Here is a 25,183-nt window from a genome sequence, read left to right on the forward strand (position 1 = left end):
GTATAGTTCACCTGTGTGTGACAGTTTTCTTCTTATGTGATTTTTTTCACCCCAATATTTATTTTTAACAGCATACAAAATTACTGTTGTCTCAGATTTTTCCCAGGTTGCAATGCGGCCGAGACCTGACTCGCTAGTCAGCTGATGACAGGGAGCCTGTCTGCTTCAATGGGTGGAGGGATCGCTTGGTGGGAGAGAGATCAATCTGCAACTAATGCAACAGCTGTAGGCACCCTGATTGAAAACCACAGGTCTTTTGAATGGATGCAGTTCACTTATGTTTCAATGGGTGGGGTGTCTGATGTGTGGGAGTGAGGAAAATGGAATTGTGGAATTTGTAGTAAAAAAAAAAGTCAAACAGGAAATAAAAGTTGACCAAAAGCTAGCCACCGTGTTATGGTAATCTCATGTCATAGCCATTTAGCCCCAAGACAAGGTACATACTAAAATCACCTTATGGTGGCTAACCCCTTTAATAGTACAAAGTTACGCTATACTAATGTTTTAAATTCTGACCCCTTTCCCTTACAGTTATTACGATATAGTGGGTGGAGCTACAGAGGTTTTTTATTTATTTATTTATTTTTATTCATTTACTTGTATACACTTTTTGTTTTATATTTTGTGCCCCAATAGAGTCACACAAGACCTTTTTAAGGGGGATTTTCTTACAAAAAATATATATATATATATTTTATTTATTTATTTCTGATAACTTTCTGACATAACTTTCTGACATATTAGCCACAGTAACAAGGGAAATACAACCCCTGACACTCACTGTAGAGCTGATCTGGGTCTTCTAAGGCCCGATTTCAACACTGTAATTCCCCTTAGGCTAAGTTTCCACTTGTTTTTTTTTTCAGGCAGTTTTTGGAAAACTGCCTTCAGTTTTTGAGCCAAAGTCAGAAGTGGATCCATAAGGGAGGGAAAGTCTAAGTCCTTCCTATATATGTCCTATTCCTTTTGAATACACTTCTGGTTTTGACTCAAAAACTGCCAGAAAAAAAAAAAAAAAAAAAAGTGGAAACTTAGCCTTACAGCAGCCTCCCACTGATCTTGATGTTATTCTGCTGCTTAGTTTTCATGGAACATGTTCAATCTTTTAATGGAATCTGCCAGAGAAGTCCCATCTGTGAAAGATTAATGTGGGAATAAGCACTTAATCTGGATAATTTCTGCTCTATGCCAAAGATCATTGATCCACATTTAGGATTAAATTTCCTTGCTAAGTTTCCTCAGTGTGAACAAGTCCTCAGACCCGCAGATACCTGGCATCGTTGATCACATGATGGCCTGGCTGGAAAGCAGGAATAAGTATTGCTTTCTGCTGAGCTGTATACATAGCGCCCACTGAGTGCTTCTCTCTCTTTCAGCTGTCAATGATAGCCATCCTCCGCTCTAGCAGCACAACAATTTCTGTGCCACTGCCACTCTTTAAGTATTAAAACTGCCGCACAGAGTTATTTGCTTACTTCATGGACGTTAACAAGGCTATAAGTGGTCAGCAAACGGATATAATTACCCCAAAGTGATTGGCACAAATTTTAAGAAAAGTGTAGAACAGTGTCCTTTATGTGATTATGAGAAGTAAAAAAGGAATTCTATTCAGACCTTTGTTCTACTACTATTAGGATCTGTTTTCACAAACAGTATCTTGTGCATATTTGATGCTGCAGATTTTAATACCTTAAGCGCAAAAAAAAAGGATGCGCGAATTGACCTTAAGGGTAGGGTCAAACGTAACCGATCTGCTGCATATTTTACGCTGAGGATTCGCCGGTGACCCGACCCTATAGTGTGCCTCCAGTTTTTTATAAACATCCCAACCAACCACCCCTTCTCCCTCACCACCCCCGTGTACTGCTTGCAGCAGCAATCCACCGCTTTGAGCAGCCACACAGGGACGAGCGAGTCGCAGTGTACTCGGACATCTCGGCCGCTCCACGGAGTCGGAGTTTGAGAGTGCGTGCGGCACGGGAGGGGGAGGGGGGTTTACAGCTGGAGGCACCCTATAGGATCCCGTGTAAAATGTGCTGCGGATCCATTATTTGTGACCCTACCCTGATCAATGTAAAGTACTGATAAACTACAATGTAGTGAACAATGTTTAGAATGTTGTTTATGTTTAAAGACTGAAGACTATATTTTGGTTTACCACACCAGGAATTTTATGGTGATAATCCCAAAGAGTCTCCAGATTATGAAAGGATTATTAACAAACGTCACTTTAAGCGTATTATTGGCTTGCTGGAGGGGGAGAAGGCTGCTATTGGAGGAGAGCACGATGAGTCAACATGTTATATAGGTAGGTAATGTACTGTGTGAATATACAAATGTATGGCCCTTACTTCACTGCAGACTAAAGTGTACTTTTTTTTTTTTTTTTTATCTCACTAACATTTGTACAATTCCAGAATCACAATAGCAATATGTGTTCAGAGTCTCTTACATTTTGATACTTTGATTCTCAGAAGCTACAAGATCATTAAAAAAAAGGTCATTCTGCCCTGACATGATGTCGTACATTTACATACTGTACATGGAGTGGTGCTCGCATCATGCACGGCAGGTCCCGGCTGCTATCAGCAGCTAGGGACCCACCGGTAATGGACATCAGCAATTGTGCTGATGTCCGCCATTTGCCCATCAGATGCCGTGATCAATATGGATCATGGCAATTGCAGGGATCTGGTTATCCAGCATGGCAGCTGAAGGTCCCCTTACCTGCTATGGCCGTCATCCTGGGGTGGTCTTCTCTGGTCTGATATCAATGCATAGCATTGTTCAGTAACTACAATATAAGAATTTCTGTAAGTAGTCCCCTCCCCCAATAAAGCTTTAAATGGCCCCTTTTTACCCATTTTATCCCAAAAAGCTTTAAAGGACATCTGCAGCCTGATTAACACTTATCCCCTATCCACAGGATAGGGGATAAGTGTTTGACCGCGGGGGGTCCGACCGCTGGGACCCCCTGTGATCTCCTGTACGGGGCAGCGGCTGTCCCGTGCAGGGGGCGTGCCGGCCGCAGCATGATGTTGCAGCCGGCATGCCTCCTCCATTCATCTCTATGGGAGAGGTGGGGAGGCAGCGTTCGCGCCTCCCCCATAGAACTGTATGGGGACTGGGAGGAGACGGGGCGTCACCGTCAACCTGTAGGTCGACGCTACGCGCCTTAGCGCTCACCATGAGCGCTAATGGCGGCGCCCCATTAGGGAGATCGCGGGGGGTCCCAGCGGTTGGACCCCCGCAATCAAACACTTATCCCCTATCCTGTGTCATACCGCAGTTGTCCTTTAAAAAATTAATAAACATATTTGGTATCGCCACATGCGTAAATGTCCGAACTATCAAAATGTTATGTTAGTGATCTCATACGGTGAACGAGGTAAAGTCCAAAATTGCTGCTTTTTTGTCAGATCACATTCCAAAACAAATGGACAAAAAACAATTAAAAAGGTACATATACACAAAAGTGGTACCGATAAAAACATAATATCACGGCGCAAAAAATGAGAAATTTTTATCGGTGGTCAGTCAAAATAGGGATTTTAACATTTGAACATACTTATTGTGTGAAAAAAGTTTGAGATTTTTTTTTTAAGCAGTACATTAATAGAAAAGTATCTAATAATGGGTATCATTTTAATGGTATTGGCCCACAGAATAAAGCATCCAAAAATGTAATTTTTACCGTAAAGTGTACAGCTTGAAAACAAAACCTTCCAAAATTAGCAAAACTGCGTTTTTCTTTTCAATTTCCCCACACAAATATTTTTTGGGTTGCGCCATACATATTATGGTAAAATGAGTGATATAATTACAAAGGATAATAGGTCGTGCAAAAAACAAGCCCTCATACTAGACTGTGGAGGACATTTTTATAATGCGAGGAGGAAAAAAACGAAAGTGCAAAAATAAAATTTGCTGTGTCCTTAAAGGGGTATTCCGGGCAAATACATCTTATCCCCTAAGATGTCTTATCTCGGAGGGCCTGCCGCTGGGGAAATGTGCACTTGCCCCTCACATTTCCAAGGAAGCATGAGGGGAAGGAGCTGAGCTAGGCTCCTCCTCCTGTACCTGTAGGTCCCGGCCCTGAAACCCTGATGCACCTGTGGCTCTTGAGGCTTGTGTCGTCCCAAGGTGCCTGGAGCCTGACTGCCGCTGGGGGTAGCTACCTTGGGACTCCCGGGAGCCTCCTGGGTCCTGCTGTGCTGCCCCGGTCCCTCTTTGATGTGCGAATAGGGGAGCCGGGCGACAGCGGAGCAGAGGAAGGACGCCGCCTCAGGTGACAAGCCGCGCATCACGTGGTCTGAGTTCTCCGGGTAAGATACGGCTGGAGCACAACAAAGAGAGGTACAGGCGGAGGTCCATGATGGAGGCAGTCTGGTGCTGCCTGGCTCGAGAGGGGCCACGGTGGTGAGAGGCTGGAGCAGACCAGAGGGCACAACGGGCCCCCCTCAAAAGATAGGGAATCGCCCAGGGAAACGCCGGGGAAGGAGCGTGGATTAAAAGGAGCTGGAGCAGGTCTGCTGAGGGCAGGGCCGGCCTTTGGGGTGTGCCAGCTGTGCGGCCACACAGGGCGCCATAGCAACAGGGGCGCTGGGCGGCTGACAGTAACAGGCCAGTGTAATGAAGAATTGTGATGAAGAATTAAGGCTGCAATACAGTGTGAGCTGTGCAGTGAGCAGAGCGAGACTGCACACACCCTCCCATCAACCAATCATAGTGACTCAGCACTTTCATCAGCTGATCGGGACACAGAACTCTTCAAGACACCCAATTCTCCATTACACTGGACTATGGACACTGCTGCTGGAATGGGAGCTGGATGACATGTGGTAGGTGCAGGGCCTGTGTAATGAAGAATTGTGTGTCTTGAAGAGTTCTGTGTCCCGATCAGCTGATGATTCAAGATACAATTTTCTTCATTACACCTGCTGAAGTAGTGCTGTGAGGCTTCACATGGCAGCAGCCTGTATACAGGGGTACTCGTCCTCCACAGTCAGTGCGGTGCAGGACGTGCTCTGTGCTATGTCCCCGGGTATCAGCTGTGGACAATGGGCTCGGAGATGCTCTCCTGACAGACTGCAGCTCTGTTCCTTCTCCCTCTTCTTTGCACTGAGGCTTCAGTTCCCTGCCTCCCGTCTTGTGCTAAGGAAGCAGCAGATGCCAGGTACAACCTCTCAGTTTTTAACCAAGAGAACTTACATTACCAGTCAATTACATTGCAATCAAGTGCCCTGAGGTGAATGCATTTGAAATCAGTCTAAAATTCCTAACAGTAAGCATAAAAATGGGCATCCAATATTGTGATTTTTAACCCCTTAAGGACCAGGCCAATTTTATCTTTTGCATTTTCGTTTTTTCCTCCTCACCTTCTAAAAAATATTTTATATTTCCATCCACAGGGCTTGTTTTTTGCATCACCAATTGTACTTTGTAATTGCATGACTTATTTTACCATAAAATGTATGTCACAACCAAAAATATATAATTTATGTGGGAAAATTGAAAAGAAAACCGCATTTTAGCAAATTTTGGAAGGTTTTGTTTTCACGCTGTATGATGTACGGTAAAAAAGACATGTTTTATTTATTCTGTGGGTCAATACGATTAAAATGATACCCATGTTATATGCTTTCCTATAATTTTACTGCTTAAAAAAATCTCAAACTATTTGAACAAAATTAGTATGTTTGAAATTGCCCTATTTTGACCCCCTATAACTTAAAAATTTTTCCATATATGGGGCGATATGAGGGCAATTTTTATGCCATGATCTGTAGTTTTATTGGTACAACTTTTGCTTAGGTTTTACTTTTTTTGTTTAATTTTTTATTTTTTTTTGGAATAAAATGTGACAAAAGCAGCAATTTTTGTACTTTTTAAAAAAAAATTGCGTTTACAATGTATACGTTTGCGTTTACAATATATAATTAGCAATATATTTTGGTAGGTCAGACTTTTATGCACGCAGAGATACCAAATATGTGTATTAAATATTTTTTTACGCTTTTTTTGGGGGTAAAATGGGAAAAACGGATGATTTGCGTTTTTATTGGGGTAGGGGATTTTTCACATTTTTTTGGGGGGTGGGGGAGGGCGCTACAAGGTTAGCTTGCACAGGGCGCCTGAACACCTAAGGCCGGCCCCTGGCTGAGGGGCATGCCAGAGGACAGTCACAGACTGACCCAAAGGACTAGAGACTGAATGGGTGAGATCGTTCTGGTTTCTGTTCTTTTGGAAAATTATGTATTAGTCTGCCTGTTTCAGCAAGATTTTTTTTTAAACCTACTAACCAACTGGCTGAACTAGAAAAAAAAGTTTTAAAGGCAGCCCTTTTGTTACTGGTGTGCTGATGATCAACTTTTCATTAAAGTTCATGTATTAACTGTCTTGGTGAAAGCTTACTCTCCATATATATCCACCTCAGCGCATGTGTATATATATTTATTCCCCTGCTATCTTATGCCCCCCGCAGCGCATGTATAAATATTTGTTCCCCCGCTATCTTATGACCCCCGCAGCGCATGTGTGTGTGTATATATTCCCCCGCGCTATCATATATATATATATGCCGCCCACAGCGTGACCATAAGCCCCCAGCAGCATATGTATGTGTGTGTGTGTATATGTGTATGTAGATATATATATATAACTTTAACAAATAAAAAACTGAAAAATTGGGCGTGCAAAATTATTGAACCCCCTTAAGTTAAAGGGGTATTCCAGGCAAAACCTTTTTTTATATATATCAACTGGCTCTGGAAAGTTAAACAGATTTGTAAATTATATCTATTAAAAAATCTTAATCCTTCCAATAGTTATTAGCTTCTGAAGTTTTCTGTCTAACTGCTCAATGATGATGTCACGTCCCGGGAGCTGTGCATGATGGGAGAATATCTGCACAGCTCCCAGGACGTGAGTTATCAGAGAGCAGTTAGACAGAAAACAACAACTCAACTTCAGAAGCTAATAACCATTGGAAGGATTAAGAATTTTTAATAGAAGTAATTTACAAATCTGTTTAACTTTCCGGAGCCAGTTGATATATAAAAAAAAAGTTTTGGCCTGGAATACCCCTTTAATACTTTGTAGCGCCACCTTTTCCTGCGATTACAGCTGTAAGTCGCTTGGGGTATGTCTCTATCAGTTTTGCACATCGAGAGACTGAAATTTTTGCCCTTTCCTCCTTGCAAAACAGCTCGAGCTCAGTGAGGTTGGATGGAGAGCGTTTGTGAACAGCAGTTTTCAGTTCTTTCCACAGATTCTTGATTGGATTCAGGTCTGGACTTTGACTTGGCCATTCTAACACCTGGATATGTTTATTAGTGAACCATTCCATTGTAGATTTTGCTTTATGTTTTGGATCATTGTCTTGTTGGAAGACAAATCTCCATCCCAGTCTCAGGTCTTTTGCAGACTCCATCAGGTTTTCTTCCAGAATTGTCCTGTATTTGGCTCCATCCATCTTCCCATCAATTTTAATCATCTTCCCTGTCACTGCTGAAGAAAAGCAGGCCCAAACCATGATGCTGCCACCACCACGTTTGACAGTGAGGATGGTGTGTTCAGGATGATGAGCTGTTGAGTTCGATTTTGGTTTTTTCTGACCAGAGCACCTTCTTCCACATGTTTGGTGTGTCTCCCAGGTGGCTTGTGGCAAACTTTAAGCAACACTTTTTATGGATATCTTAAGAAATGGCATTCTTCTTGCCACTCTTCCATAAAGGCCAGATTTGTGCAGTATACGACTGATTGTTGTCCTATGGACAGAGTCTCTCACCTCAGCTGTAGATCTCTGCAGTTCATCCAGAGTGATCATGGGCCTCTTGGCTGCATCTCTGATCAGTCTTCTCCTTGTATGAGCTGAAAGTTTAGAGGGACGGCCAGGTCTTTGCAGATTTGCAGTGGTCTTATACTCCTTCCATTTCAATATTATCACTTGCACGGTGCTCCTTGGGATGTTTAAAGCTTGGGAAATCTTTTTGTATCCAAATCCGGCTTTAAACTTCTCCACAACAGTGTCTCGGACCTGCCTGGTGTGTTCTTTGTTCTTCATGATGCTCTCTGCGCTTTAAACGGACCTCTGAGACTATCACAGTGCAGGTGCATTCATACGGACACTTGATTACACACAGGTGGATTCTATTTATCATCATTAGTCATTTAGGTCAACATTGGATCATTCAGATATCCCCACTGAACTTCTGGAGAGAGTTTGCTGCACTGAAAGTAAAGGGCTAAATAATTTTGCACACCAAATGTTTCAGTTTTTTATTTGTTAAAAAGTTTGAAATATCCAATAAATTTCTTTCCACCTCATGATTGTGTTCCACTTGTTGATTCTTCACCAAAAATGACAGTTTTAGATCTTTATGTTTGAAGCCTGAAATGTGGCAAAAGGTCAAAAAGTTCAAGGGGGCCGAATACTTTCACTATGCACTGTACATGGGCTGCGGTGGGTATATGACAAGGATAAGACATATAGCGCAGCAGGGGGCAAGCTATATAGAAGCTGTGGGGAGCCAGACATATACATTCCCCCCAGCAATTCTATATATCTTTCCCCACCGCAGCTCTTCCCTGAATGGCTCTTCAGTACCGGCCATTCAGGGATCCTGGCGGGGAATACGAAAATGAAAGTAAAACACATTGTACATTGCTGTGGAGCGGAGCATGCCGCCCACTCCCCTGCTTAATAACTTTTGATCGGATCGGGTCTCAGAAGTGAGACCCAATGCGATCAATCCCTCAGCCCCTGTACTACTACCCCCAACATGGAACAGACCCTGTTCCATGATGGGGGTAGGATTCATTCGGTTTTCAGTAATTTCGGTTTTGGTGAAGAAAAATTCACAGGTTTTCCTGTGAGTTTTTCATCATACGCCGAGTGTTTTTTCTTTTTTGGCTGGAACACGCCCCTTTTTGGGATAACCACGCCCATTCTGACGGGTTTAAAAAACACTCGGAGTGATGATCTCTTTTGTCAGGTTGTGACACCAAATTTGTGTTGCATGGGCTATGCGACACAAATTTGGTCGCACAACCCGACAAAGAGTCGGGTTGACAGTAGTAAATCAGTGCTAGTGTTGCTAATAAACATACTTAGTGACTGGACATGGTTTGCTGGGAAAAAAAAAGATTTGTGCGCTAATTTAGTGGGGGTTTGTGCATTTAAGAAGGGAGAAGTTATTTAAGATGGGCCCAAGAGCAAGGAAGTCAACCAGTCCTACTAAAGATCTAAAAAATTCTGGAAAAATTGATAGGTTACTGCCCTCCCCGGGAGCAGCGCCTAAGGGTCAGGGAAAGAGTAACCAGGCAGAACAAACTATAGAGGAATTGGATATAGGAGCTAGTGGCGAGATACTCTGAAAACTATATTAGCAGCAATAAATTAAATGTAATTCATCAATAGACACACTAGCCAGCCAAGTTGGAGTAATTGGTGGGTACATAACATTCATCCGAGAGGATTTGAAAAACATCAGAGAAAGGTGCTTAGAAATGGAAAGTAGAAGTTCAGTGGTGGAAGATGTCAAAACAGAAGTGACTTATTTTTTTTTTTTTTACAGGAAAATAAAATTTTGAGTCAGAAATCTACGGATTTGTAAGATAGGGCATGGAGGTGCAACTTGAGAATAGTTGGTCTGCCAGAGGGGGTGGAGGGGAAAGATCCGTTAACATTTTTGCAGAACTGGATTTTGTTCATATGCGAGAAAAAAATGTCAACTTTTTTTTGTATAGAAAGAGCACATAGAATACCAGCCCGCTCCCACCCCCTGGCAGCAACCCCAGAGCAATCATTTTGAAGTTGCTCAACGCAAAAGACTGGGATAATATACTGAGAGCTCTACGGTAAAAGGAAGGTGTTACATACAACAACAATAAAATAATGTTTTTTCCAGACTATGCCACAGAGACTTAGAAGAAGAGAGTTTCTTTTAAAGAAGTCAGGAAAAGACTATATCAAAATGGAATTAAGTTTGCACTTCTGTTTCCAGCAAGGTTGCCGGTCATTTATGAGCGCACCATATTTTTTGCAAATGCCACTGAAGCATTAGAATGAATGGACAATCAGAGGTTAAAGAATGTTATAGAATAAATAGTTAAGGGACGGAGGGTACAGGAACCATGCTAGGTTAGAGGCTTGTCAGTATTGGGACAGGCCAAGCGGTGGGCAGGTTCAGTAAGGGGAGGGTTTTTTTTTTCCACTCACTGGTATGTGTAAAATTAACTCTAATTCTAATACAAAGGTATGTCGCTGGGATTAAAGAGGAGTACACGGTTATTAGTTTGGAACACAAAAGGATTAGGAGATAGTAGTAAGCGTATAGCAATAATGGGTATGATTAAAAATTATTTACCAGGTGTGGCAGGGTTATTAGAAACTCACTTAATTGAAGAAACAAAACACATATTAAATAGGAAGTGGTGATCACCTTTGGGGTATCAGTGTTAATACACCAAAAGATAAAATGGGATTTATATAGCAAATTTAGAGATAAAGAAGGTAGATTTGTAGTTTTGCACAGAAAACTAGATGGGTTGATATGTATAATGGCATTTATATATTCCACCACTGTGCTCCTCTGGAATCCTTAACATAATCTTTGGGAAATAAAGCAGGATTTAAAAAAATTAATAAAATAGAGTATTTAACACAGCATATATCGGATCATTCGCCATTAGAAATACAAATTAGTACAGGGATTGAAGACAACGAAGTGTATAAAAAAAAATGTATCCTCATTGGCTGGAGTTAATAAACGTAGATGAGATAGAAGGACATATGGAGGAATTTTTTAATCTGAACTGGGGCTCTGCACCGGATTAAATAGTGTGGGAAGCCGCTAAGGCTTTTCTGAGAGGAGAGGTGCTCTGGGCAGTTAAAGGAATGAATTTTGAAAAGAGAGAGAACTAGTGTCAGCGGTTAAAAAAAACAGTGCAGGAATATACAGAGATACAGAGAATCTGAAGGATAAACAGAAAGAAAAGAAAATGGAAGGAAGATAAGGAGAGATTAAATCAATATATAAAGGAAAAAAGTAAGAACAAAATAAATAAGGTTCCAGGGACAAGAGCGCTATTTTGAGGCAGGTAGACCAAACAGACGGTTGATGAATATAATTCAAAACCAAGGGGTAAAAAATCGTATAACCGTAATAAAGGGCAGAAATGGGGAAATGTGTAAAGATCCTAAGGACATTATCTATGAATTTGCAAGTTATTTTGAATTATTGTTTACAGCAGAAGTTACATGTATGCAGGAAGAGGTGGAGAAATATTTAGAGAAGATAGAATTGCCAAAATCCATGAAGAATACAAAAGCATGATGAACTCTCCAATTACACTAAGGGAATTAAACTCTGCATTGGACTCAATTAGTGGCAATACGTCTCCAGGTGGAGACTAATTCCCATTTGAAACAGATAGAAAATTTGGGGGGGATGTTATTGCCGGCATTATTAAGAGTTCTAAATAATTCATTGAAGGGAAATTTCCCAAGTCAATGAGGGAAACTGATATAATATTGTTAAAAGAGAATAAAGATAAATCTTACAGACCCATATCACTCCTAAATACTGGTTGCAAAAAGTTGTGGGTCATTTAATGCAGGAAGATCAATGTGGCTTTATACCAGATAGAATCCCCAAACATAATATAGGTTACTATCTAACATACAACTGTGTGAGGTGGCCCACTCCATCCTGTCATTGGACGTGGTTAAAGCATTCAACAGGGTGGAGTGGGTACTTCAAAAATATTAAATCAGGGTAGAGTTTTTGGCGTTGGTAAAACTTTTGCATGCAGGAGCAATGGCTTGAATTAAATTGAATGGAGAGGATCTCGGAGTTTTTGTTTTATCAAGGGGAACTAGGCAGGGTTGTCCCCTCTCCCCCCTGCTTTTTGTGCTGGTCATCGAACCCTTGGCAGCATGTATAAGATCTGACCCGCAAATAGTTGGATTCCGGGCTGAGGGAAGAGGGGGAAAAAGATCCCTTTATGCCGACGACATTTCGTTTTATTTTTAATTTTTTTTTAGAGGACCCCAGGGCATTGCTGCAAAGGGTAATGGATATAATTAAAGAATACAGGACATACGTAGGTCTAGCAATAAACTGGGGAAAATCTATATTGCTTCGCTTAGGACAAGAAGAGCTAGGAATGACATACAGCTTGAAAGTGTTGGATAAGGGAGATTCATTCAGTTATTTGGGTATACAGGCATCAGGTAATATAAGGGAATATCACAACTCAAATACTAATTCATTAATTAAGAAGCTAGAGAAAAAGGCAATTATTTGTAATGAACTAAAATGGTCCAGAGCGGATAGAATAGTTTTGATTAAAGCAGTTATCCTTCCGAAGTTGCTTTATGTGTTTGGCTCTTCCCCCTTGTGGTGTGAAAAGGGATTCAGATCTCAGAGAGGTACTTACCGTATATACTCGAGTATAAGCCGACCCGAGTATAAGCCGAGACCCCTAATTTCAACCCAAAATCCCAGGAAAAGTTATTGACTCGAGTATAAGCCTAGGGTGGGAAATACCTCATCCCCCCCTGTCATCATCCAGACCCGTCATTAACATCCTCATCATCATCCCCTTGTCATCATCCCACACATCCCCCCTTCATCATCCCCTTATCATCCCACACATCCCCCCCTTCATCATCCCCTTGTCATCATCCCACACATCCCCCCTTCATCATCCCCTTATCATCCCACACATCCCCCCCTTCATCATCCCCTTGTCATCATCCCACACATCCCCCCTTCATCATCCCCTTATCATCCCACACATCCCCCCTTCATCATCCCCTTGTCATCATCCCACACATCCCTCCTTCATCATCCCCTTATCATCCCACACATCCCCCCTTCATCATCCCCTTATCATCCCACACATCCCCCCTTCATCATCCCCTTGTAATCATCCCACACCCCCCCTTCATCATCCCCTTGTCATCATCCCCACCCCCCTTCATCATCCCCACACCCCCCCTTCATCATCCTCTTCTCATCATTCGCCCTCAGTGGTCTTCAACCTGCGGACCTCCAGAGGTTTCAAAACTACAACTCCCAGCAAGCCCGGGCAGCCATCGGCTGTCCGGGCTTGCTGGGAGTTGTAGTTTTGAAACCTCCGGAGGTCCGCAGGTTGAAGACCACTGCGGCCTTCAACATGCGGACCTCCAGAGGTTTCAAAACTACAACTCCCAGCAAGCCCGGGCAGCCATCGGCTGTCCGGGCTTGCTGGGAGTTGTAGTTTTGAAACCTCCGGAGGTCCGCAGGTTGAAGACCACTGCGGCCTTCAACATCATCCAGCCCCCTCTCACCCCCCTTTAGTTCTGAGTACTCACCTCCGCTCGGCGCTGGTCCGGTCCTGCAGGGCTGTCCGGTGAGGAGGTCGTCCGGTGGGATAGTGGTTCCGGGCTGCTATCTTCACCGGGGGCGCCTCTTCTCCACGCTTCCGGCCCGGAATAGAGCCGTTGCCTTGACAACGACGCATCTGCGTCGTTGTCAAGGCAACGTGACTATTCTGAGGCCGGGCCCGAAGCGCTTAGAAGAGGCCTCCCCGGTGAAGATAGCAGCCCGGAACCACTATCCCACCGGACCACCTCCTCACCGGACAGCCCTGCAGGACCGGACCAGCGCCGAGCGGAGGTGAGTACTCAGAACTAAAGGGGGGTGAGAGGGGGCTGGATGATGTTGAAGGCCGCAGTGGTCTTCAACCTGCGGACCTCCGGAGGTTTCAAAACTACAACTCCCAGCAAGCCCGGACAGCCGATGGCTGCCCTGGCTTGCTGGGAGTTGTAGTTTTGAAACCTCTGGAAGTCCGCAGGTGGAAGACCACTGCGGGTGGGGGAGTTCACTCGAGTATAAGCCGAGGGGGGTGTTTTCAGCACGAAAAATCGTGCTGAAAAACTCGGCTTATACTCGAGTATATACGGTACCCCATACCAGTCAGTGACTTATAGAAAAAAAAATATCAGAGAACATCTGGTCAAGAGCCATTTTGTTGGATCAACGGATGGCACATGGTTGAGATCCACAACAACTGTATCCTATCCATGTGGAAATTGTTCTTTCTGCCAAATGATCCCTAAAACCAAGGAATTTGTGAATCCGAATGACGGGAGAAAATATACAATGAGGGAGTTTATTAACTGCCAAACTATGGGAATTGTTTATATTGCCCAATGTGGATACCCTCAAATTTATGTTGGGAAAACAATACAGCAGTTTAGAAGGAGGATCTCCCAACATATAAGTACCATTCGCACGAGTGCGGACACTCCTTTGGCAAGACGCTATTGGTCACAACAGGGAGGTGACTGGTTAAGCTTGAGGCTTTTTGGAATGGCGAAGCCACGACTGGGTCCCAGATGTGGCAATTTGGATGAGAAGTTGTTACGCGAAGAAGCAAAATGGATCTATAGACTTGATATTATTTATGTGGGAAAATTGAAAAGAAAACTGCAATTAAGCAAATTTTGGAAGGTTTTGTTTTCACGCTGTACACTTTCCGGTAAAAATTACATGTTTTCTTTATTTTGTGGGTCAATACGATTTAAAATGTTACCCATGTTGTATGCTTTTCTATAATTGTACCACTTAAAAAAAAAAAAAAAAAAAAAAAGCATTTTAACAAAATTAGTATGTTTGAAATTACCCTATTTTGACCACCTATAACTTTCAAATTTTTCCGTATATGGGGCGATATGAGAGCTCATTTTTTGTGACATGATCTGTAGTTTTTATCAGTACCACTTTTGCTTAGGTTTTACTTTTTATAAATGTTTTATAAATTTTTTTTGGAATAAAAAGCAGCAATTTTGGACGGTTGGTTCACCCACCGTACAGTATAATTAACAATATATTTTAATAGGTCACACTTTTATGCAAGCAGCGATACCAAATATGTGTATTAATAATTTTTTTTACGCTTTTTTGAGGGGTAAAATGGGAAAAAACATCGTTTTACTTTTTTATTGGGGGAGGAGATTATTCACTTTTTTTTTTTTAACTTTATATTACATTCTTTTCCTTTTTTTTTTTTTTTTTTTTTTTTTTTTTTTTTTACACTTATGTCCCCATAGGACTATTCCTAGCAATCATTTGATTGCCTAATACTGTTCAGTGCTATGTATAGGACTTAGCACTGATCAGTATTATCAGTGATCTTCTGCTCTGGTCTGCTCGATCTCAGACCAGAGCAGAAGACACCGGGAGATGGACGGAGGCAAGTGAAGGGGACCTCCGGCTGCCATGCTGGATGATCAGAACCCCGCGGCAGCGCTGCGGGCGATCCGATCATCCATTAAAAGTACCGCACTGCTGCAGATGCCGTGATCCGTATTGATAACGGCATCTGAGGGGTTAATGGCGGACATCCGCGCGATTGCGCATGTCCGACATTACCGGCGGGTCCCTGGCTGCTGATAGCAGCCGGTTCCTGCCATGCATGACGCGAGCACCGCTCCGGTGCTCGTGATCAAGACGACGCGTAAATGTACGTCATGGTGTGTTAAGTACCATGTCACCATGACGTACATTTACGTCCATTATCGTTAAGGACGTATTGACATATTGATGCTGCATAGTATGTAAGACAGTTTGTTTTTTGTTTTGTCTTTAAATGGAAATTGTGGCAGAATTTTGGGACATTTTTAGTGGTAAGTCTGGGCTTATGTATATTAAAATGTTGCCTCAATTTTTGATGTATAAATTGTGCTGCCTTTTTTGTTGGTTTAAATTGTAAGGGGAATTACTTAAAACACACAGATCAGTCATTGAAGTCTTAATATTTTCTAGCACCAACTGTTCTTATTGATGTGAAGCCTGAAGCAAAGGTCATGCAAGAAGAGATTTTTGGACCCCTGCTTCCCATAATAACTGTGAAAGATGTGGATGAAGCCATTCAGTTCATAAACAAGGGAGAGAAGCCACTTGCACTTTATCCATTTTCAAATAACAAAAAGGTAATCACCATGCTAGAAACCCAATGGACCCATTATAGTCTGTGGGACTCATTGACTGCTGTTAGTGTTCTGCAGGCAGTAGACTCGGTTTTCAGCAGATTGCATTTTCATTGTTCTGCTGCAGTGACAAAGCGGAACAATGGAAATCTTAAAGGAAATGTGAACAAGGCCTAAATTCTGGCTGATCACGTTCACTCTAAATTAGTGATCTTCCTCTCTACATAAAAATATAGATGGTTTGCCAATGCCAAATCACTGTGTAGACCTACTGAAGCCGAATGTCAAGCCAATAGAAATGTGGTTTAAGAACCAAAGTGTCTTTATACATGCAGTCATTTTACAATGCACATATAATCTTGCCATGCCAGAAGAGATTTACCCTGTTAAAGGGGTTATCCAGGAAAAAACTTTTTTTAATAGATCAACTGGCTCCAGAAAGTTAAACAGATTTGTAAATTACTTCTATTAAAAAATCTTAATCCTTTTAGTACTTATGAGCTTCTGAAGTTAAGGTTGTTCTTTTCTGTCTAAGTGCTCTCTGACACGTGTCTCGGGAAACGCCCAGTTTAGAAGATGTTTGCTATGGGGGTTTGCTTCAAAACTGGGCGTTTCCCGAGACAGGTGTCATCAGAGAGAACTTAGACAGAAAAGGACAACCTTAACTTCAGAAGCTCATAAGTACTGAAAGGATTAAGATTTTTTAATAGAAGTAATTTACAAATCTTTTTAACTTTCTGGAGCCAGTTTATATTGAGATATATATATTTCCTGGATAACCCTTTTAAGCATGCTGAACTTGCATTTCTTATTAGGTATTTTAGCAAAAACCATGGTAGTAGGTTTATGTGTGAGGCAGGGTGTTATTTATGCAGTTGTTCTCCTATTAATACTGTACATTCCTCTAATTTAAAATGTAATGTTTCAGGTAATAAAAAAGATAATTTCCGAGACATCAAGTGGAGGAGTCACAGGAAATGATGTTTTCATGCATTTCTCAATCGCAGAATTACCTTTTGGAGGTGTCGGTAAGTGTTTTCTGGGACTTTGCAGGACAAAGATAACCTTATCTTTAGTATGTTGGAAGTAAAAGGGGGGAAAATAGGAAGAAAAAAAAAAACATATTAACCCGAGCCCCCCACCGTTCCCTTTCACCTCCGTCTGGTCCCTCGCTCTTCTTCTGAGACTAGTGCTCCTGTCTTGGCCAGTGATTGGCTGAGCTGGCAGGTCCTGCTCCGAGTGCTATTCTCGGAAGCAGAAAGAATAGAGAAGAACAGGTGACCGGATGGAGGTGAACATAAGCTGCGGTGGACCGAGGCTAGGCAAATATGTTTTTGTTTTTACTCTCCTATGCCCAGCCTAGCCTCTGTGCTTTTATCGCTCATGTTTTCATTCACAGAAATCTTATGCACTCGTGCATGCTTAATCCTGTCACAGATAAGGTTTACTTTTTATTAGTTTGCAAATAAAGCACAGCAGGACTTAACCATGGTAGAATATTGGAATAGTGCCAGATTACACTTAAATGGGCACTGTCAGATATAAAAACGTTTTATATGTTGTACATCTTGGAAAAACAATAGTTTTTCTAATATACTATTTTGAAAAAAAATTCCAATTTTATTAAAGAAAACTGCCTTTGAAAATCTCACCACTAGGGGTCCCCATACCTCCTGGGACACTGATGAGTCCCACAGCAGCATGAGCGTGTCCAAGGGTCATGGACACAAGATAGCTGATTGACAAGAGTTTTACCAAACATGTGGCTCCAGCTGTTGCAAAACTACAACTCCAAGCATGCCTGGACAGTCAAAGGATATCTGGGAATGCTGGGAGTTGTAGTTTTGCAAAAACTTTAGGCACACAGCTGAAGGCAACACTGCTGCAAAAAGAGTTTTCCAAACACTGTACCTTCATCTATTCCAAAACTACAAGTCCCAGCATTACAGGATTGGCAAAGGATGGTGCACATGAATAACATAGGAACATATATAAAATGTATGCATAAAAAACCACTATACATTTAGCACTAAACCTTTGTACTAATTTAGGAAGATGTAAGTTATACACTCAACATATTGTCTTTGGTGGTAACATAGTTCATAGTTCACCAGAGTCCATCAAGTTCAACCTATAACCCTAATGAGTCCCTACTGAGTTGATCCAGAGGAAGGCAAAAAACCCTTAACTAGAGGTAAAAATTCCTTCCCGACTCCAAATATGGCATCATAATAAATCCCTGGATCAACCATCTCTCCCTATGAATCTAGTATCCATAACCTGTAATGTTGTTGTTCTCCAAAAATGCCTCCAGACCCCTTTTGAATTCTTTAACCGAGTTAACCATGACCACCTCCTCTGGCAGAGAGTTCCATAGTCTCACTGCTCTTAAAGTAAAGAATCCCAGTCTGTGCTGGTGTAGAAACCTTCTTTCCTCAATACGTAGAGGATGCCCACCTGTTATAGATACAGTCCTGGGTATAAATAGATCATGGGAGAGATCTCTGTACTGTCCCCTGATATATTTATACATAGTTATTAGGTCTCCCCTAAGCCTTCTTTTTTCTAAACTAAATAACCCAAATTCTGATAATCTTTCTGGGTACTGTAGTCCTTCCATTCTCCGTATTACCCGTGTTGCCCGTCTTTGAACCCTCTCCAGCTCCACTATATCTTTCTTGTACACTGGTGCCCAGTACTGTACACAGTATTCTATGTGTGGTCTGACAAGTGATTTGTACAGTGGTAGAATTATTTCCTTGTCGTGGGCATCTATGCCCCTATTGATGCACCCCATGATTTTATTTGCCTTGGCAGCAGCTGCCCGACACTGGTCACTACAGCTAAATTTACTGTCAACTAAGACTTCTAAGTCCTTTTCCATGTCGGTCGTCCCAAGTGTGATCCCATTTAATACATAATCCAAGCCCGGATTTTTCTCCCCATGTGCATAACCTTACATTTATCAGTGTTGAACCTCATCTGTCCCTTCCCAACCCAACCCTCCAACCTATCCAGATCCATTTGTAATAGTGCTCTGTCCTCTATAGTGATAACCACTTTGCAGAGTTTAGTATAATCTGCAAAGATTGCTACTTTACTATTCAACCCCTCTACAAGGTCATTAATAAATATATTAACTAGAACAGGACCCAAGACTGACCCTGTGGTACCCCACTAGTAACAGTCACCCAATCAGAATAAGTACCATTAATAGCTACCCTCTGTTTCCTATCACTGAGCCAGGTACTTACACACATTCTCACCCCCCCAGCCCTTCTCATTTTATGCACCAACCTTTTATTTGGCACCGTATCAAATGCTTTGGAAAAATCCAGATATACGACATTCAGCGATTGCCCCTGGTCCAGTCTGGAGCTCACCTCCTCATGAAAGCAAATCAGGTTAGTTTGACAGGACCGATCCCTCATAAAGCCATGCTGATATGGAATCATACATTTTATTTTTATCAAGATACTCCAAAATAACATCCCTTAGAAAACCCTCAAACAATTTACATACAACGGAGGTTAAACTAACTGGCCTATTATTCCCGGGGTCACCTTTTTGACCCCTTTTTAAATATTGGCACCACATTTGCTGTGCGCCAGTCCTGTGCACAGACCCTTGCTTTTTCCTGATCCCCGCCTATAATTTCTTCCTCATCAGTTTTTATAGGGCCAACACTTTCATTTTTTAACCTTTTTGCTAGTTAAAGAACGTTTTTGGGTTAGTTTTACTCTCTTTGGCAATGAGTCTTTCTGTCTCTACTTTTGCACCTTTTATCTGTTTTTTTTACAAATTCTACATTTTTCTCTATAGCGTTTAATGTTTTTTAATGCTTCTTCTCTGCCGTTCTGTTTTAGTAGTTTAAGTGCTTTATTTTTGTCATTTATTGCCCCTTAACATTTTTATTCATCCACATTGGTTTTCTCCCATTCCTGACCCTTTTATTCTCATAAGGTATATAGATCTTACAATGAGAATTTAAAGGGGTATTCCAGGAGAAAAAAAATTATATCAACTGGCTCCAGAAATTTAAACAGATTACTTCTATTAAAAATCTTAATCCTTCCAATAATTATCAGCTGCTGAACTTGAGTTATTCTTTTCTGTCTGACAACAGTGCTCTCTGCTGACATCTCTGCTTGTCTCGGAGTAGAAGAGGTTTGCTATGGGGATTTGCTTCTACTCTGGAAAGTTACAGAGACAGATTTCATGAGAGAGCATTAGACAGAAAAGAACAACTCTACTTCAGCAGCTCATAAGTACTCAAAGGATTAAGATTTTTTAATAGAAGTAATTTACAAATCTGTTTAAGTTTCTGGAGCCAGTTGATATATAACGTTTTTTCTGGATAACCCCTTTTAAGAAATGTTTAAAAGTCTCCCATTTAGTGTCAGTATTCTTGTTTTTCAGGACATCATCCCAATTTATATTAAGGGCTTCTCTGAGTTGATCAAACTTTGCCTTCCTAAAGCTCATTGTTTTTGTGGCCCCTCGAGAGATTCTCTTATTGCAGGACAAGTTATAATGTATTATATTATGATCACTATTTCCTAGGTATCCTTCTACTTGCACATTAGTTACTCTGTCAGGTCTGTTGGTTAATATTAAGTCCAGTAGGGTGCCCCCTCTGGTCGGGCCCTGCACCATTTGGGACAGATAATTGTCTTTAGCTATAGTCAGAAACCTGTTTCCTTAATGAGATTCACAGGTCTCAGTCTCCCAGCTTATATTAGGATAGTTAAAGTAGAGTACATGCAATCTCCAATAATCATTGTGTGTGTGTGTGTGTACAGCATAAAACCAGAGAGGCAAGGGTTACAGAGCAGGGCTGCCAGGCTCCCTCCCAAGAGCAGTGAGTAAGGCTGGGTTCACACCACGTTTTGTTAACTATGGTTCCCGTATACGCCTGGGAGGAGGGGGGGCTTAATCGCGGCGCCCACACTCAGCCATATTTGGGAACCGTATTTAATGCATGTCTATGAGCCGACCGGAGTGAACTGCAGCCTCCGGTCGGCTGTGTTTTCGGCCGTAAGCGGTTTCCCGACCGCAGGCAAAAAACGTGGTCGACCGCGTTTTTGCCTGCGGTCGGGAAACCGCATACGGCCAAAAACGAAGCCGACCGGAGGCTGCGGCTCACTCCGGTCGGCTCATAGACATGCATTAAATACGGTTCCCGAATACGGCTGAGTGCGGGCGCCGCGATTAAGCCCCCCCCCCTCCTCCGAGCAGTATACGGGAACCGTAGTTAACAAAACGTGGTGAGAACCCAGCCTTAGCAGAGAAGGGAGGGGAAAGAGTCATCACAGTGCGGGCAAGAGAGGGACACTCTCCCCTCCCTTTGGAAGGATGAAAAAGACATTGAGCAGCAGTAATATGCTATTTTTTTGTGAAATATCGGTGATAGATACATAAAGATTACATGTACCTGATCAGGATTAGGTACTGAGTAACATAACAGGTTTTTTTTGTGGGATCTGACAGGTATGCTTTAATTTCAAATGTGCCCATTTACAGGGAGAAAGTTAGCAAAAATCACTTTGGCCTGCAACTATGTTCATATGTCCATGAAGAGGATGTCTGACATGCAGGCTCCAGCCTGGATCTTCCAAGTTCTTCTCCTCTGGAACTACTGCACATAAATGCTGCACGACAGTGTTTGTCAAACGCAGTAGGAGGAAACAAGTTTTAATGCTGGATGGGAACCCTGGGCACTTGTATCTGATTTGCATATTTGAAAAAGCTTCTTGCACTGCATAATACCTGAAGTTAAAAGATTCATAGATATGACTGTAAAATTGTTTGTAACCCCTGTCTGGCCTTATGATTAGTTAACCTGGGTGAAAATATTCCCTTTTAGCTGTAGACCTTATTTTGTGCAGATTTTCTCTGTTCTTCTTAAAGTGTGCCTGACGCTTCAGAAATTATTTTTACATGTCCTAAAGACATGTCGAAAGTTTTGATCAGTTGAGGTCTAAGTGTTCAGTCCCTGACTGATCACTTGAACGAGCAGAAACAAAAGCATGTGACTAAGCGCTTCTCTCCACCACTCTCTGTCTATAGGACAGAGCCGGCCCCACGTGATTCAGCGCACATTTCTCCCGGCTCTATCTTGGGTTTGGTCGGGGGACCAAACATTCTGAACAGACCAATAAAAAAACTTTGTCGCTATGACATCAAAAGTTTTTTTTTTTTAAAATGACCGTGCCCATTTAAACCAAAACAAGGAAAGGACTGTAACCATGCATTTGAATTATACTATTAAAGCATACTTGTCAGATCCCAAAAAAAAAACGGTTATATGTTACTCAGTACCTCATCCTGATCAAGTAATTTTTATGTCTCTTATCACATATATTTCATTAACAAATAGCATATTATAACTGCTCAATGTCTTTTCAATTGTCTCAAATGGAAGGGGCGTGTCCTGCTCTTGCCTGCACTGTGATTACTCCTCCCCCTCCCTCACTCTACTGACTCACTGCTCTTGGAGGAGCATGGCAGCCCTGCTCTGTAACCCTTTCCTCTCTTGTTTAATGATGTGTACACACACACACACACACACACACACAACGATTATTGGAGATTGCCTGTACTCTACCACCAAAAACAATATGGTGAGTGTATAACCTCTTCCTATGTCATTCATATGTGTCATTCTTAGGCACTCCTGTAATTCTGGGATTCGTAGTTTTGGAATAGTTTGAGGTACAGTGTCTGGGTATTTCTTTTTACAGCAGTGTTGCAGACCACGATTTTCAGTCAGAGTCAAAAATCGAATCCCCTGAGAAAATGACCAGATTGTAGTCACTAGCTGACTACAATCGAGTCCGCAGCCCCATAATAGTTAATGGCTCCTTATCTGTCCGTACCTATCCATGCACAGAAACCTAAAGAACAGAACACTGTAGCAGACTTGAAATCATGAAAAAAAATTCCTTTATTGTTAAAACACAATGTTAAAAACATACATAACCCAGAGGAATGACTTCTGACAAAGGACAACTCCTGGCAAGGGTGCATAGAAGTACTGTAATGGCAGGCAAAATGCCATATGCTACATAATACATACAATATAAGTGGTGGGTAATGCATACACAACAATGCACACCACCTGTAATGTATCAATATACAATAAAGGAGAAAAAGTAATATAGCAGCAGTATATAAAGGGCAGTTCACATCCAACAATACATGCAAAAGGTGCAAAAAATGCAAACATGTAAGGGTGCACACTGCAGCAATACCCAAATGTGACAAAGCAAATGATGGCATGGCCCCTACGATCGTTTCGGACTACGTCCTTCTTCTGGGAGTAGCCATCACACAGTTAGGGTGAGTGAAAGCGCCACCTAGCGGCTGGAGGCATATAATACAATTGAAACATCATGACATGGCAGACAATGACATCTAATGGTCAAAAAGAATATTGCAACAGCCCGGACTTATAGCAAAAGGACAGAGAAAGGGTGAACAGATAGGTGAACAGAGTGAGAAGTGGTGCCAAATGTGAGTGGCGAGTGAAGAGAAGAGAAGACAGAGAAAAAAAAAGATAGGAAAAAGATGGAGAGAGAGGGACAAAAGGTCCCAAAACACAAGCCACATTTCATATATTATAAAGTTATACCACTAGAGAATTATAAATAAATAATAAATCAATAATGAAAAATTATAAATAATAAATGCTAAGTAATGAATGAAAATGAATAGTTAATAATTGATAATAAATAAATAGTAAATAGTGATAATAATTACAATGATGTAGAGTATCGAAGGATATACAAAAAGTTGTTTTATATATATATATACACAATTGTAATGAAAATAAGAAATATAAATAAATAATAAAAAATGGTTTAAACTGTATGTAAAGGAATATATAACATGAATTATATCATGCACAAAAGTGTGTGTAAATGTGTGACAGAAACAAATGGTAATGGAAAAATGATAAAATATGAAAAATATGTGTGTAATGAGGCATGTGTGTGATGTGTGGTAACCCATAATGTGAATAGTGTACATATCATGAGATATCAATGTGATGTGGTGAGTACATGTGGGAAATTGTGGCTGCAGAGAGGGGAAGAATGGAGGGAGGGAAAGGGAGGGGGGAGGAAAAGAGGAGGGAGGGGAGATTAAAAAGGCGAGTGAGTAAAACCAATTAGGACATGGCAAATAAATCCCAAATATGTAAAGCCATGATAATGACAAATGTGATGTTAACATGAAGAAAAAAGAAAAAGCGGAAAAGAAAGAAAAGGAGAGAGTGAATAATGGAGGGGGGGGGGGGGGGGGGAAGGTGAGGAGGAGGGAACAAAAAGAGATGGGAGGGGGAAGGGAGGGAAAAAAAAGGAGAAATGCACAGAAACGATTTCAGGCTATTGAAGGTCAAATCGTGATGTGAACCCAGCCTTATTTGTTTTCTTTGCTAGGTTTTATCAGCCTCTCTTAGCACGTAGAAGTTGTGATGAAATGTTGCTCATTTATTTATAAAACCCATTGAAACTCTACAGAAAAAAACAGTTTACATGACAGACCTATTGACAACTGGTATGCTCACTTTTGACTGGAAAAAATATGATATGAACTCTTATTAATTCTTTTTTTTTTTTTCCTCAAAATGAATTTAGGATATAGTGGCATGGGTGCCTACCATGGCAAACATTCATTTGAAACTTTCTCTCATAAACGGTCGTGCCTTATCAAGTCCTTATCTATGGAAGGTGCAAACAAGCTGCGGTATCCTCCTTACAGCCAGAAGAAACTGGATTGGGCCAAGTTTATTTTGATGGGTAAATTCAGCAAGAAGAAGCTGGGTCTAGTTCTCCTGCCTATTGTTGCTGTGGTAGCAGCTTTAATTTTGAAGGTGAGTATTTGTGTACAATGTGTAAGGATAGGTTCAGACTTCATTAAGCAGTACCCACAGTAATTTACATTGGGGGAAGTGCCTGACATGTACGTCCAACATATGCTTATGCTCGGACTAAGCATTGGCCAAGGGGGCAAAGCTGCAGTAATCTGTTCAGCGAGGCAAAAGTAATCCAGCAGGGTAACAGTAGGTCACCTACTTTAATAATTTAAGTTTTTTGTGGGAAATAAAAGTACATAGGGTGGCCAACCCCTTTAATCCCTTTATTCTGATGACCATATTATCTAATAGGACACTTTATGCTCTGTCTTTTAGGCTGCTTT

At 41.6% G+C, this 25,183-nt stretch overlaps 1 protein-coding gene across 3 annotated transcripts in view; it reads left to right on the forward strand.

Moving 5' to 3' along the window:
- ALDH3A2 (aldehyde dehydrogenase 3 family member A2) overlaps positions 1-25,183 on the forward strand; it is a 69,802-nt gene that overhangs the window by 33,513 nt on the left and 11,106 nt on the right. For all 3 annotated transcript variants that reach the window (XM_056556721.1, XM_056556723.1, XM_056556722.1), the window contains exons 7-10: positions 2,167-2,308; positions 15,819-15,985; positions 16,911-17,010; positions 24,622-24,857. In XM_056556721.1, the coding sequence (XP_056412696.1) occupies positions 2,167-2,308; positions 15,819-15,985; positions 16,911-17,010; positions 24,622-24,857 (645 nt within the window). The remainder of the gene's footprint in view (positions 1-2,166; positions 2,309-15,818; positions 15,986-16,910; positions 17,011-24,621; positions 24,858-25,183) is intronic.

Source organism: Hyla sarda, chromosome 2 (genome assembly GCF_029499605.1).
Source record: "Hyla sarda isolate aHylSar1 chromosome 2, aHylSar1.hap1, whole genome shotgun sequence".
In the NCBI taxonomy this organism is placed as follows: Eukaryota; Metazoa; Chordata; class Amphibia; order Anura; family Hylidae; genus Hyla; species Hyla sarda.